This window comes from Phascolarctos cinereus, unplaced genomic scaffold (assembly GCF_003287225.1).
Source record: "Phascolarctos cinereus isolate Bilbo 61053 unplaced genomic scaffold, phaCin_HiC Scaffold_5;HRSCAF=322, whole genome shotgun sequence".
Classification (NCBI taxonomy): Eukaryota; Metazoa; Chordata; class Mammalia; order Diprotodontia; family Phascolarctidae; genus Phascolarctos; species Phascolarctos cinereus.
The window spans coordinates 471,243,305-471,256,459 of record NW_027555958.1 but is presented as its reverse complement, the minus strand read 5'-3'; the positions used below and the strand labels follow the sequence as shown (position 1 = coordinate 471,256,459).

The window sequence follows — 13,155 nt, the reverse complement described above, 5'->3', positions numbered from 1 at the left end:
GTGAGCAAAAGTGCCTTAGAAGAAATGGAGTAGCCCTCAGAGTCCAAAAAAGGGTGAGAAAAGCAATATTGGGGTATAGTCTCAAAAATGACAGAAAGATATATCTGTTTGAGATCATATCAAGGCAAATCATTCCATATCACAATAATACAAGTCTATCCTCCAACCACTGATGCTGGAGAGGCCAAAATTGATCAGTTCTATGACGATCTACAACATCTTCTAGAAATAACATCAAAAAAAGATATCCTATTCATCATATAGGACTGGAATGCTAAAGTAGGAAATCAAAAGAGAATTGGAATAACAGGCAAGTTTGGCCTTGGAGTATAAAGTTAAGTAGGGCAAGGACTAACAGCATTTTGTCAAGATAACTCAATGTCCATAGCAAACATCTTTTTTTTTTTTTTTTAACAACTCAAAAGACAGCTCTACACATGGACATCACCAGATGGTCAATACTGAAATCAGATTGTTTATATACTTTGCAGCCCCAAAGTGCAGAAGCTCTATATAGTCAGCTAAAACAAGACCTGGAGCTAACTGTGACTCAGATCATGAGCTTCTTATTGCAAAATAGAGAAAAGCGTTAACCTGTACAGGTACGACCTAAATAGCATCTCTGATGAATATGAGACGACTGGTGACTCAGTGGATAGAGCACTTGGCCTGGAGTCAAGACGACCTGAGTTCAAATCTACCCTTGGACATTTTCTAGCTGATCTAGTGATCCTGGGTAAGTCACTTAACCTCTGATTACCTGACAAAATGGATCCACTGGAGAAGAAAATGGCAAACGACTCCAGTATCATTGCCAAGAAAACCCTAACTGGAGTCACGAAGGGTCAGCCATTACTGAAGTGACTGAACAACAACAATGAGTATGAAGTGGAAGTAATGAAAACATTTAAGGAATTAGATCTGGTAGACAGAGTACCTGAAGGACTGTGGAGAGAGGTTCACAATATTGTACAGGAGGCAACAACAAAAACATTCCAAAGAAAAGGAATAGCAAGAGAGCAAAATGGCTGTCTGATGAGACTTTACAAATAGCTGAGGAAAGAAGGAAAGCAAAGGTAAAGGAGAAAGAGAAAGATATATCCAGCTGAATCAATGCAAAGAAATAGAAGAAAACAATAGAATGTGAAGGACAAGAGAGCTCTTCAAGAAAAGTAGAGTTCTCAAGGGAAAGTTCCACACAAAAATAGGAATGACAAAAGACAAAAATGGTAGGGACTTAACAGAAGTGGAAAAGATTAAGAACCAGTTGCAAGAATATACAGAAGAATTGTGTAGGAGAGATCTTAACATCACCAATAACCATGAAAATGTGATCTAGGGCCAGGCATCCTGGAGAATGAAGTGAAGTGGGCCTTAGCAAGCACTGCTAACATAAGGTTAGTGGAAGTGGTAGAGTTCCAGCTGAGCTATTTAAAACCTCAAAAGAGGGTGCTGTTAAAGTACTGCATTCAGTATGCCAGCAAATTTGGAAAACTCATTAGTGGCCACTGGATTGGAAAAGAACAGTTTCTGCTCTTTACCAATCCTGAAGAAGGGCAATGCCAAAGAATTACTGAATTCAAATTACTGAATAATGGTGCCCATTTCATACACCACCAAGGTTGTGCTTAAGATTATCCAAGCCTGGCTTTAGCAATATGTGAACTGACAATTACCAGAAGAACAGACTGGTTTTCAAAAAGGCAAAGGAACTAGAGACCAAATTGCCAACATCAACTGGATTATGGAGAAAGCGAAGAAGTTCCAAAAAAAAAATCTACTTCTGCTTCATTGACTATACTAAAAAGTCTTCGACCATGTGGATCACAACAAAATGTGGCAAGTTCTCAAAGAGATGAGAGTCCCAGATCATCTCGTGTGTCTCCTGAGGAACCTCTATTCAGGTCGAGAAGCACTGGTTAAAACTGAACATGGAACAACTGATTGGTTTAAAATTGGGAAAGCAGTACAACAAGGCTGTATATTGGCACATTATTTGTTTAATTTATATGCAGGGTATAACATATGAAGTGCCAGGCTGGATGGATCAAAAGCCAGAATTAAGGTTGCTGGGAGAAATATCAACAATCTCACATATGCAGATGGTACTACTCTGATGGCAGAAAATGAAGAGAAATTAAGAAGCCGCTTGATGAAGGTGAAAGAGGAGAGTGTAAAAACTGGCTTGAAGCTTAACATAAAAAAACCCCAAGATCTTGGCAATTGGTCCCATTATTTCTTGGCGAATAGAGGGAGAAGAAATGTAAGGAGTGTCAGATTTTATATTCTTGGGCTCAAAGATCACTGCAGACAGTGCTGTAGCTATGAAATTAAAAGCACTTGCTCCTTGGAAGGAAAGCTATGGCTAATCTGGACAGCATACTAAAAAAGCAGAGACATCACCTTGCCAACAAAGGTCTGTATAGTCAAAGCTATGGTTTTTCTAGTAGCAATGTGTGGCTGTGAGAGCTGGAATATAAGGAAACCTGAGTGCTACAAAATCAATGCTTTCAAATTCTTCTGGAGAAGACTTTTGAGAGTCCCTTGGATATTAAGGAGATCAAATCAGTTAATATTTAAATAAATTAATTCAGATTATTCATTGGGAGGTCAAATACTGAAGCTGAAGTTTAAGTACTTAATGAGAAGGCAGGTCTTATGGAAAAAGACTTTGATGCTGGGAAGGATTGAAGGCAAAAGGAGAAGGTGACAGCAGAGATAAGATGGATAGATATTGTCATGGAAGCAATGAATATAAGCTTTGATAAGCTCCAGGAGATATTGGAGGATAGAATGCTATAGCCCATGGGGTCATGAAGAGTCAGAAGTGACTGAACCACAAGAATACACACACATATACAATCACACATACACCTCTCTCTCGCTCTGTGTGTGTATGTGTGTGTGTGTGTGTGTGTGTGTGTGTGTGTGTGTGTGTGTATTAGATATAGTTGGAGAGTCAGAAAAGAACTTAGAGTCAATTTGGTTCACACACACAATTTTACAGGTAAAGAAAATGATTTGCCTAATAGCACACAGTTATCCAGAGCTGTACATTGAACTCAGGTCATGTGTCTCCAAACCCAGAATTTTCCCACTATATCACATTGTTTCACTTTTAAACATTTACAGTAGTTCCTTAACTGTTGATGAAGACAATGTCAACAGTGGGAAAATTGTAATATCCGGGCAAAAATTAAAGAATATGGGATGCATTAACCCCCTGACTAATTGCTCGCAGAAACAAAATAATGAAAGAGGCCATGCTCCAAAGGGAGAGTAGAGTGGAGGACTGAGCACTATGCTACTTGTTAGGAGCCTGGACCTTCTGCCTTGAATGGCTGCTGATCCTTGTGTCTTTATTCCCTCATCTGTGAGCGGGAGAAGGTGGGGCAGAATCACTGAGGATAAGCTAAATGCTTTTGTGTGCCACATTGACTTTATCCGGTTAACTCTAGCACCGGCTAGTGCTCCAATGTGGTAGTTTTCAACATGGTTCAGGAATGTAGAAGGCAAACAAGGTCCTTCTGTCCCCTATTTCCACCATCAGATGACCTCATCTGTTCGGTCCTCAGTTATTTGACCTACTCAATCCGGGATGCTCTGTCTGCTGTGTTCACTCATTTGCTTAAACTAATCCCTGAGGCAGGAGGGTAGTCTTCATTTTTATTTTTAAATGACAAAATAAATAGTCATTTGGGAATACCAAAGAGGAAAATGTGAACTCACCTGTTGCCCCACAGAGAATGATTTCCTGCATCTTTAGTTGTTGTTTGCAAAGACGCTGCTTTACCACGGGCGTTCGATGATCCTGAAGAAGCCTGAGAAGGTGAGTAGTCTGAGTAAGTACCCGAGGAAACACTATTATTCAGACATTGAGTTTTATCGACTTCAGACTCATCTGTTGATTCTGGAATTTAAGGGGGAAAAGTTATCAGAGCTGTGGCTGTTTACAATTCAACATTTCTCAGAACATCATGATCTGAAAACAAACACTGCATTCTACTCTCAGAAAACAGAACTGTAAAAGAGATGTACATGAAATACCATGAGAAACATGGTATTTGTACAGACAACCCTGTACAAATATCCTGAGAATTGTTTAAATGCCAGTTTTTAAGTATTACCCTTTTTGTCTTTTGCTAGAAGAACAAGTTTGGGAGGGTATAGCGGAGCCTCGGCCAGTGAAGGGTGAAGTTCCCCAATCCTCATTTCACTGGCTGGATGAACAAAGGAATCCTGAGGGAGGGGAAAATAAGAGAAAACCTATGAATAGAAAGTGACCCAATGGCTGCTTTGGAATCAGAGAGGGTGACACAGCTCAAAGGACCCTGGCAGAGAGGGAACATAGTCCTCCCGTGCACCCTCAGTTTGAGCGAGCACTAGAGGTTGTCTACTTTTGGAAGGCAAGCCCACATTCATTGGTCCAGCAGTCTTTATGAGTGCCTACTATGTGCAAAGTAGTAGGTGGGATACTGAGAGGCTATAGAGACTGAGAAGGCATGCTCTCTGATGTTCCCTGTATAAACATAAAACATAACCATAATAAAATACACATGAAACAACAGTTATAGGCATTTATAGGGTGTTATAAAATCTGTAAAGCATTTTACACTCCTTAGGCATTGCAGCCTCATGCCAATCCTGGGATGTTGGGTCCCAGAGGTGTCATTGTTGTACAGAAGCTTACCAGATCAGTGAAGATTAACAACTTCTTGGTAACTGATGGGACTACAGAGACACCTGGGGCACTGAGAGTCTAAATGATGTGTACCTGGTCACACACAGGCTTGAACCCATGTCTTCCTGACTCCAGAATCAGCTCTCTACTGAACAGGGCCGCCTCTCCTATTTTATAGTTAAGAAATTAAATGGATAGCCTATGGTCACTCAAACAGGAAGCATCCAAGGCAGGGTGTTAGCCTGGGTCTTCCTAACTCCAGGTGGTGCGCTCCAGTGGCCACAACACAGTACTTCTCTAAGGCATATATATCTGTCTTTCTGATAGGGTTGGGACTTATGACAGGCATATAACATGGGACAGGTAGGTAGCACAGTGGGGAGAGTGTTGGGCATGGAATCAGAAAGATTGGTGCTCAAATCCTGCTTTCAGAAAGAGAGAGGGAGCAATTACTGCCCTTTAGGTATTTTGTTGTTGTTAATGAGGTTTTACATGAAAGACTTGGCCCAAATAAGAAAGTCAGATGCCATCTGCTCTAATCCAAATAACGATGAGGTCTGAAACATGTATAATAGCCACAATCAAGAATCATTAATTTAGCTTGTTATGATTGAATTTTTTTCCTTTTAATGATTAATACAATGAATATTTTGGTTCACCCAAAAATGTATCATTACCATAAGATAATTGGTGTTGGCCAGATCTTTCTGGGTAAGTAAACCATCTTTTGAGAAAAATTTGGAAAACTTAGGTTCTCTGTTAACTATTGTACTGAAAGAGTAGCATTTTATGCAAAAGTGCTTTGTTTATTAAATATATGACTCATGTTTGGTTGAGTTTTTAAAAATTCAACTAATATCCTTGAAGTAATTTACTTACCCAGGAGTAGCTGTTAAATACAAATTAATGTCACATTGTTTAGCAATTCTAATCAACCATATCATACTGGAAATTGCCAATAACTTGGAAATACCTCAACTGTAATTTCCTTTGGGGCAACTGGCCACTTGTGTTCATACTTCTCTTTCACAGGTTGGTCTGTGCTGGCTGTTGGAGTTGAATTCTCAACACGCACTCCATGGCTTGTCTTTCCTACCAGATTTTGAACGGATTTTACCATATTCTTCAGATCTTCTGGGTAAGGGGTAGGATAGCGTTTTAGGTTTATCTCAACCTGCAAATTTATAATAAGACATTTAATAGAAAATATCTTTGGTATGCAATTTCACAAGCCGTCCATTGTATACATAACAACTAGTAAAAGCATACATGTAATCACAAACACTATAGGCATTTGAAAATCTGTACTCTCTGTGGAAGAGTGCTTATCATGCTCCCCAGTTCTTGTGTTCATGTGGTTTTTAGATTCTCTTCTCTTCTCAGATCTACCTAACAGATGTCTGAGAATGACAGCAATTTAAACACTTGAAATGTTGACAGAGCATCTAAACTATTGAGTCATTTTATCACTAGTCACTTAATATTTTGTACTTTGGGGGCTTATTCCTTCCGTTCCTTAATTACTTATAGGTAATAATACTGATGTTAATGGTACACATGCAGGAAAAGAGGGGAGACATCCCTTCTTCAATGAATTTCATGCAGTATTGTTATATGTAAAAGAAAAAAAATGAAAAGTAGATAACATCTGGTGTCCTAATATGCATCAGAGAGATGTTAATGACCACATTACTTTGAAATGTACATCATTTCCAAAGTAGGAGGAGAGAGAAGCATTGTAAGGGTCACTTACATTTACTTTCACCCAAGTAAAGTATAACATTTTAATGTGTTTGTTAGATCAGAGCCAAATTAGTCAAGAGAAATGGAGAAGGGAAGCAATCATCTAGCCAGAATGCATTGGCTTCCATTAGACTGGTGTTTAGCTCAATGCCATCCAATGGCCCTCTTACAAGAGGGCGTCCAGCTTTTGTTTTGGCAAAGATTGGCCTTAGAACCTCCTCAAGCTCTGCTTCACTCTGCTGATCTAAACTTAATGAACTATGTGTATGTGACTCTTCTGAACAGCTAATTGCTAGAAAAATGAGAAATTCCATACAGTATAGAGCCTACTTTTAGATTACTTATCACAATGTAGTTGGACTGAAACAGACATTTATCGGAACTGACTTAAAAATAATAAAAATGCAAATTCAGTTGTGTAAATTTGTCTTATCACATTTAAAAAAAAACCATGCTATCTCACAAAAGAGTAACCACTGAACATGACAGCTTTGGATTTTCATCAAGATGCAGAAATTGTGTGTGTGTTGTGTGTGTGTGTGTGTGTGTGTGTGTGTTTGAGTGAGTGAGTGTGTATATAACTCCATAAAGTTTTTAGGAAACAGGAAATTCTACTTGATAGTGATAAGGCTAATGTAGATGATAGAAATTATTTCGCCATCTAAAAGGAACTGAACATTTCCAGATTCCCTAAAAGAACAATCAAACCAAACCAAACAAACAAACAAAAAACCCCCCAAACCAAACCTCTTTTTATGGCTCTGTCCAGATTCTATTTCTAATAGGAGTAATAAGCAAGAACCAATTATTTAGAAAGTTGTTTAAAGTTATATAAAATATTTTGGTAGAGAGACACACAGGTAGCTTAAATTTTTTTCTATCAAATAAATAGATTAGATTAGAATTCATAATGTGAGAATTAATGAAGAAATATAACAAATCACAAGGGCTATGGAAGTCTAGGCTTCAGAGAAAATAAGCTTTATGAACAATTTTAGGCACTATAATAAAGGTGTTCTTTAAAAAGATTAATTCCATACAGTTAGTCTTAAATTTAAAAAATAGTATTTTTGTTAGTAAAATCCTGTGATACATACCCTACTATATAAATTGGGAATAGTAATATACCATATTTGAGTTATTTTAATTTTTTTTAAATTTTAGTATTGTTTGGTATCAGAAAGTAATCATTTCTAAAAATGCAAATATTTTAATCCAAGAATTATGATTCTTGTCAATATATTATTTTTATTAACACATAATGTTGACATGGAAAGTTATATTCAAATATGATCAAAATTAAAGTTATACGTGTCACCATTTCTTTATCTTTGAAGTAATTTTAACATAGTCAATTTCAATGGTACATCAAAGAAGTCAAGAAAAGAAGTTGTTTTGCCCATTCAAGATCTAGTCAGAATAAAATCTGTTACTCCTTTGTCAAGCCTGTTTGCTATTGATAGGATTACATGACAATGTGAACCTAACTACATTCATGACATTTTGACAAGTGAATATATTTTGGCAATGTATCCAGTAGTGCATTGATGATACATTTATATAAAACAAATTTGGGGACAGATATCTAACCTGGAAAATAATTTCCTTGTTTTAAGTTTACTGGAAGAGATATGATGGTCCTACTTAAAAGCGCTGCTGGCCTAGGAGTCAGGAGACCTGATTATTTGGCCCAGCTCTCCTCTTAACAAGAAAGGTCACTGTATGTAAGTCAAATACTCTTTGTGACTCAGTTTCTTTATATGTAAAATGTAGCACATAATACTGGCTTAATCTATCTCACAGGATTGTTTTAAAGATGTAATGAAATAATAGATATGCCGGTCATTGAAAAGTTAAAGGTATAAGGTAAAGTAAATTGATATTAACATTCGTTGTAAATGAAAAATGGATCCCTTTGGCAAATCAAGGTCCAAATTAATATACTTTGCCATACTCCCTTTGTTTTTTTCTAATCTTATTCATATCTATTTGAAAGGAAATGTACTTCAGTGGCAAGGATAGACCGATCAAAGAGATTTTAATGCTATGAACCCCTTACCAGCGTAGGCATCACACAGGCATAGACACAGACACAGATACAGATACAGACACGAGACAGACTGAAAGTTTGGAATCTACTCTTTTTTAGTTTAGAATCTCAGCTTAAACTGAGATTTATTTTTTTTCTGAATGTCTGAAGTGTGTGCCACTAGGTGGTATAATACCAACTTTTGGTATTGATTCTTTTACTGATTTTCAATATGTATGCCATATGCCCCAGTGATGATAAATATATGATCAGAAACCATTATGTTAATATCATAATAATCAAAAATATATATTTCTTTTTTATTTTAAAATGTTCAGGACAAAATATCTTTTATTCTAGCATATAATACAGAAAAAATTTTAATTTCTTTAAAGTTAGGTAACACAATCTAGTAACAATTACTTGATTATTGAAATGTTATATTATATCACTTACCCTATAGTATTTGTTCATGTAAAATACATTTTATTGAACAGAAAAACCTACTGAAATATTCAGTTAGTTTATATAAAATAAATAAATGTTTTATGCTCTTTCTCTTTCATTTTTAAATCAACTGGAAAAATTATTTTGTTTAAGAATTATAAATTGAAATTGTAAATCTGTGGTTTGTAAAACATTAATTTTGAAGTTGAAATTTCTTAATGCTAGAACACTTTATAGATATTCAGAAGACCAGAATTTAGCAATGGACAAATCTCCATGTTTAAAATGAGCCATCTTTTTTTTTTTTTTGTGAGGCAATTGGGATTAAGTGACTTGCCCAGGGTCACACAGCTAGTGTCAAGTGTCTGAGGCTAGATTTGAACTCAGGTCCTCCTGACTCCAGGGCTGGTGCTCCATCCACTGTGCCACCTAGCTGCCCATATTATTGTTTTGTTAAAAAAAATTACTTGATTCTAATTTTACTGAACAATGAAGACAATAATAGAAAGTCAAATTCCAAGAGAAAAAAATAGTTACTGTGCTGATAATTCCATTTTGAAATAACTTATTCTGAGATGCATTTTTTAAAAAAATTAAACAAAATCTCTGAACACTTTAGAGGAAGAGATTCTCACTCTGCCTGACTTTGCAAAACGTTTTTGTCCAGCATGCAGAGTCATGGGACCATAGATTTGGTCCAGAGGAACTTCTAGGCCACTCTCATTTTACAGATGACGAAACTGAGGCTTAGAAATATTCAGTGACTTGTCCAGGGTCACACAGTTGGTAAAAGTTTTAGGGAGATTTGAAATTGATTCTTCTTGCCTCAAAGCCCTATCCCCTAGGCCATGTTTCCTCAAAATCCAGTTCAGTATGTGTCAGGAATACGATTAGCTAGTACTTCTTTAAGTAATGACAAATGCAATTTAGAAAAAGTCTGAGATCAAGATGGCGGGTTTATCATTTCATTAAAATGCTACCATTTGTTGCAACTCCAAAGTAAATCAATGTCTTTTAACAAAATCCCATCTTACTGTCAATGTCCCTTTCCTATGAATTTTCGTCCAAATGCAATGTCATTTAAAAATGAAAGATTTAGACACTTTAGCTGCCCCCCAATGTGCATTGCCATGAAATTTAAATTGACCAGTCGTCTAACTCTGTCAATACATCTGTCCAGTAGCTGATATTCTACCAGTATTCTCATGCTTGGGATGGGAAAGTCCATCATTAACAAAAAAAGCTACAAACAACCAAAACTGGTCCACCCAAGTGAAAAGCCACCCCAGTGATCCCCCCTGGAGGTGCCCCAAATGGTTTTCCCCTCCCTTTTAACATGTTCCCTTTCCCCCAACCCCACCACACAGATGCTGATATTGCCAAGTATCCATAACAAAATTCAATCTGGATCAAATAATGGCAATTAGAAAATAGGTAGGCAATCATCATTCCTTACAAAAGCCATGCAGAACGTACCCCATAGACCACTGGCTCCAAGGCAGCCTTTATGGGGGGGAATCTCCTGCCCCGAACACCTAGGCCTACCTGTCTGCCACTTAGAGAGGGAAGAGTGGTGGAATTTGCTGCAACTGGCAATGGAGTGCACATGCTCCTGTCCTGCTGGAGGCCACTTATACACCCCCATGCCAGCTGTGGGTCAATCTGGGGGACTGGCATGTCTTGGATCTGCTGATCACACCTGGCCCATGGTGTGCAGCAATCGCCAGACAGTCTGGCAGGTTGAAGGGTAATCCCACGCTGGCCCCTTTCCCAGGGGGCATGGCAAGGGTGATCCTGTGGGAGAAGGAATCTCCATTTTCTGGGAGAAAGAGGAGCACTATAGCAACACTTTCAGTTTCTCATCATTTCTCTAGCCTAATTTTAGTGCTTTTTTTCTTTTGGCAATGCATTTAAAAACTGTAGCAAATTAGCTTTCTCTCTATGTTATCAAACAGCAATATTACAGTAGGATGCTAATGGGTCATAAGTTCATCACAAAATGCAGCAATCATGCTATGCTATACACACAGTTAGGGAACTATACAGCAATTCCTATGGAAGTTGATGGCATAGGTCAATAGTGGGTGATTTTCCATTTTCTGAATTGGCATATATTGAGATAAAATGGGTACTGGATTTAATGCACATGTAATGAACCAGAAAATTGAGATTAACCTCGTTTAAGATTTCAGTGTAACCCATTCATCATGCCTCCACGATGACTTATTTTGAAGGATGTTTGTATTTTAATTTGCCCCAAAGACACTGGCATTGGAAATACTTAAATCAGCCACAACCAAGTAGATGGAAATTAAAAAAAAATAACAACAACAAAAACCACGAAATAAACTCCGAAGTAAAAAGAAAAGCTAATGTGGAAGCAAAGAAAAAAAAAGCAACCTAAACCCAGAGTAAACCCCAAATTCCCTCCCCAACCTCCTCCCCCATAATAAGCCACCAGCCAGAGGGCAGCGACCTTGTTTGGGCCTTTCTCTTCTCCTTAACACTTAGCGTAGTGCCTGGAACATGTGTAGAAGGTGCTTAATGACTGCTTGTTGATTGACTGGGAAAGTCCACAAACCAGACTTCCACGTAATGGTTTGAATTGACAGTTTTTGGGAATTGAAGCAGCTCTGCTTTGATTGCCGCACACACCCACCCGATCAGCTTCCAAGCCCTTTTCATGCCCTCTTGGATGCTCTATTAAGATTGTCAGCAAGAAGTGCTGGGAGTTTTGGAAATTCAGTAAAATAGGAAAATGCTTCAGAAGTCCAGGGTAGGGCATGTTATCATTGGTGCTGGGGCTAGGATTTAAAATTCTGGGAGATTAGTACCTTCCTTGTTTATTTTGGAGCTCTTAATGATGATAATCTTAAAAGCACGAGAAATTCTGATCAAGACTTTTTATTTCTGGAAACTTAAAAATCCTCCCAAGTTATTTTGAGCCCGTAATCACCAAGACACTAAGATATTTTGGCAACGTTCCCATAACAACAAAGGGTTTTTTTTTTCACGTTATTAGAAAAAATCCATGCTACATCAGTGAATGTTCAACTACCTTGCTGTCCTGTATCCAGAGAGCACCTTAACATTCAAAAGAAAGGTCAGGAAATGAGTAGGGTTGAAGGAAGGGTGTAAAGTCAAGGGTGACCACAAAATTTGTCGAGATGCATATTAAGTTACCTGCATAATTAGTCAACTAGAGTGAGAGTTGTTAGTATCTATGATGGGACAAGTGCATAAATAATAAGAAAAAAATTTAATGGAAGATCCAAGATGTTGCCATGATGATAGAAGACACTGAAACTTGACATTGACAAAAAGTGATAATGTATTTACATTTTTGAATTCATCTAAGTTAAATGAATTGGAAATTACTAAAGGATATTTATTTAAATATCCTGTAAGGTTGACATTTTGAGGATATTTGAAACAATGAAAACGTCATGTACCAGCTTTAGCTACTCTTGTCCTTAATTGCTTTGTATCCTCAGATTTAAATGTATTTCTGGTCATTTCTGGACTATTCCAGTGACGCTTCAATCCTTGACATTTTAACACTAAGGTTCAACATTCATTATATTTAGCCTCAGTTCAGTTTGTACGATACATTGCTCAGGAAGTAAAAGAAAACCAAGGCTGGCTAAGACAGATTAAGATCAATATCTTGAGAGTTCATTGAATTTTTTCATGATGATGATTTTACTGAAAGGTAATCTGTGCTTGGAATGTCTTTTCTTATTGGCTCCCAGCTTGACTTTCTCCCTAGGGCTGTGACAAGTATCTCAAGGATCCCTCAGTTAGAGCTGGGGCAGTATGAGGAGCAATCTCAACTGGATGGGCAGATTAAGAATCAGCAAGGTTCTTAATCTTCAAGAAAGGAGACCACGTTGCTATCTTTAAGAACAGTTAATGGGGAAATGTAAGGATTGCTTCCATTACTCACTGTGACCTAGCCTTTCACTGAATACATAACCCCAGTGGGAAGCTGGAAGCCCCCTAGCGGTTTGGGGACCAGGAGGTTGGAAACAAGACATAGAAGCTTCACCTTCACTTTGCCAGCACTGTCGTCTTCTTCCTTTTTGTCTTCAAATTCAAAGGCAACAGTCATGCGTTGTTGGCGCTGCTCCTCCCACAGAGTAGGGTTAAAACTGTCGCTGTCTGACTGGAAATCTACAGTTACATTCCAAAGTATTATCAGAGTAAAAGTTCTAATAGAAGATGATTAATACCAATCCTTAATTAATGCATCAAG

The 13,155-nt window shown here is 37.6% G+C and overlaps 1 protein-coding gene across 1 annotated transcript in view; it reads right to left on the bottom strand.

Moving 5' to 3' along the window:
- Positions 1-13,155, bottom strand: part of LRRC7 (leucine rich repeat containing 7) — a 588,365-nt gene that overhangs the window by 97,530 nt on the left and 477,680 nt on the right. Inside the window, 5 exon segments of the mRNA XM_020993127.2 lie at positions 3,730-3,910; positions 4,128-4,239; positions 5,655-5,855; positions 10,446-10,694; positions 12,949-13,073. Of these exon segments, the coding sequence (XP_020848786.1) occupies positions 3,730-3,910; positions 4,128-4,239; positions 5,655-5,855; positions 10,446-10,694; positions 12,949-13,073 (868 nt within the window).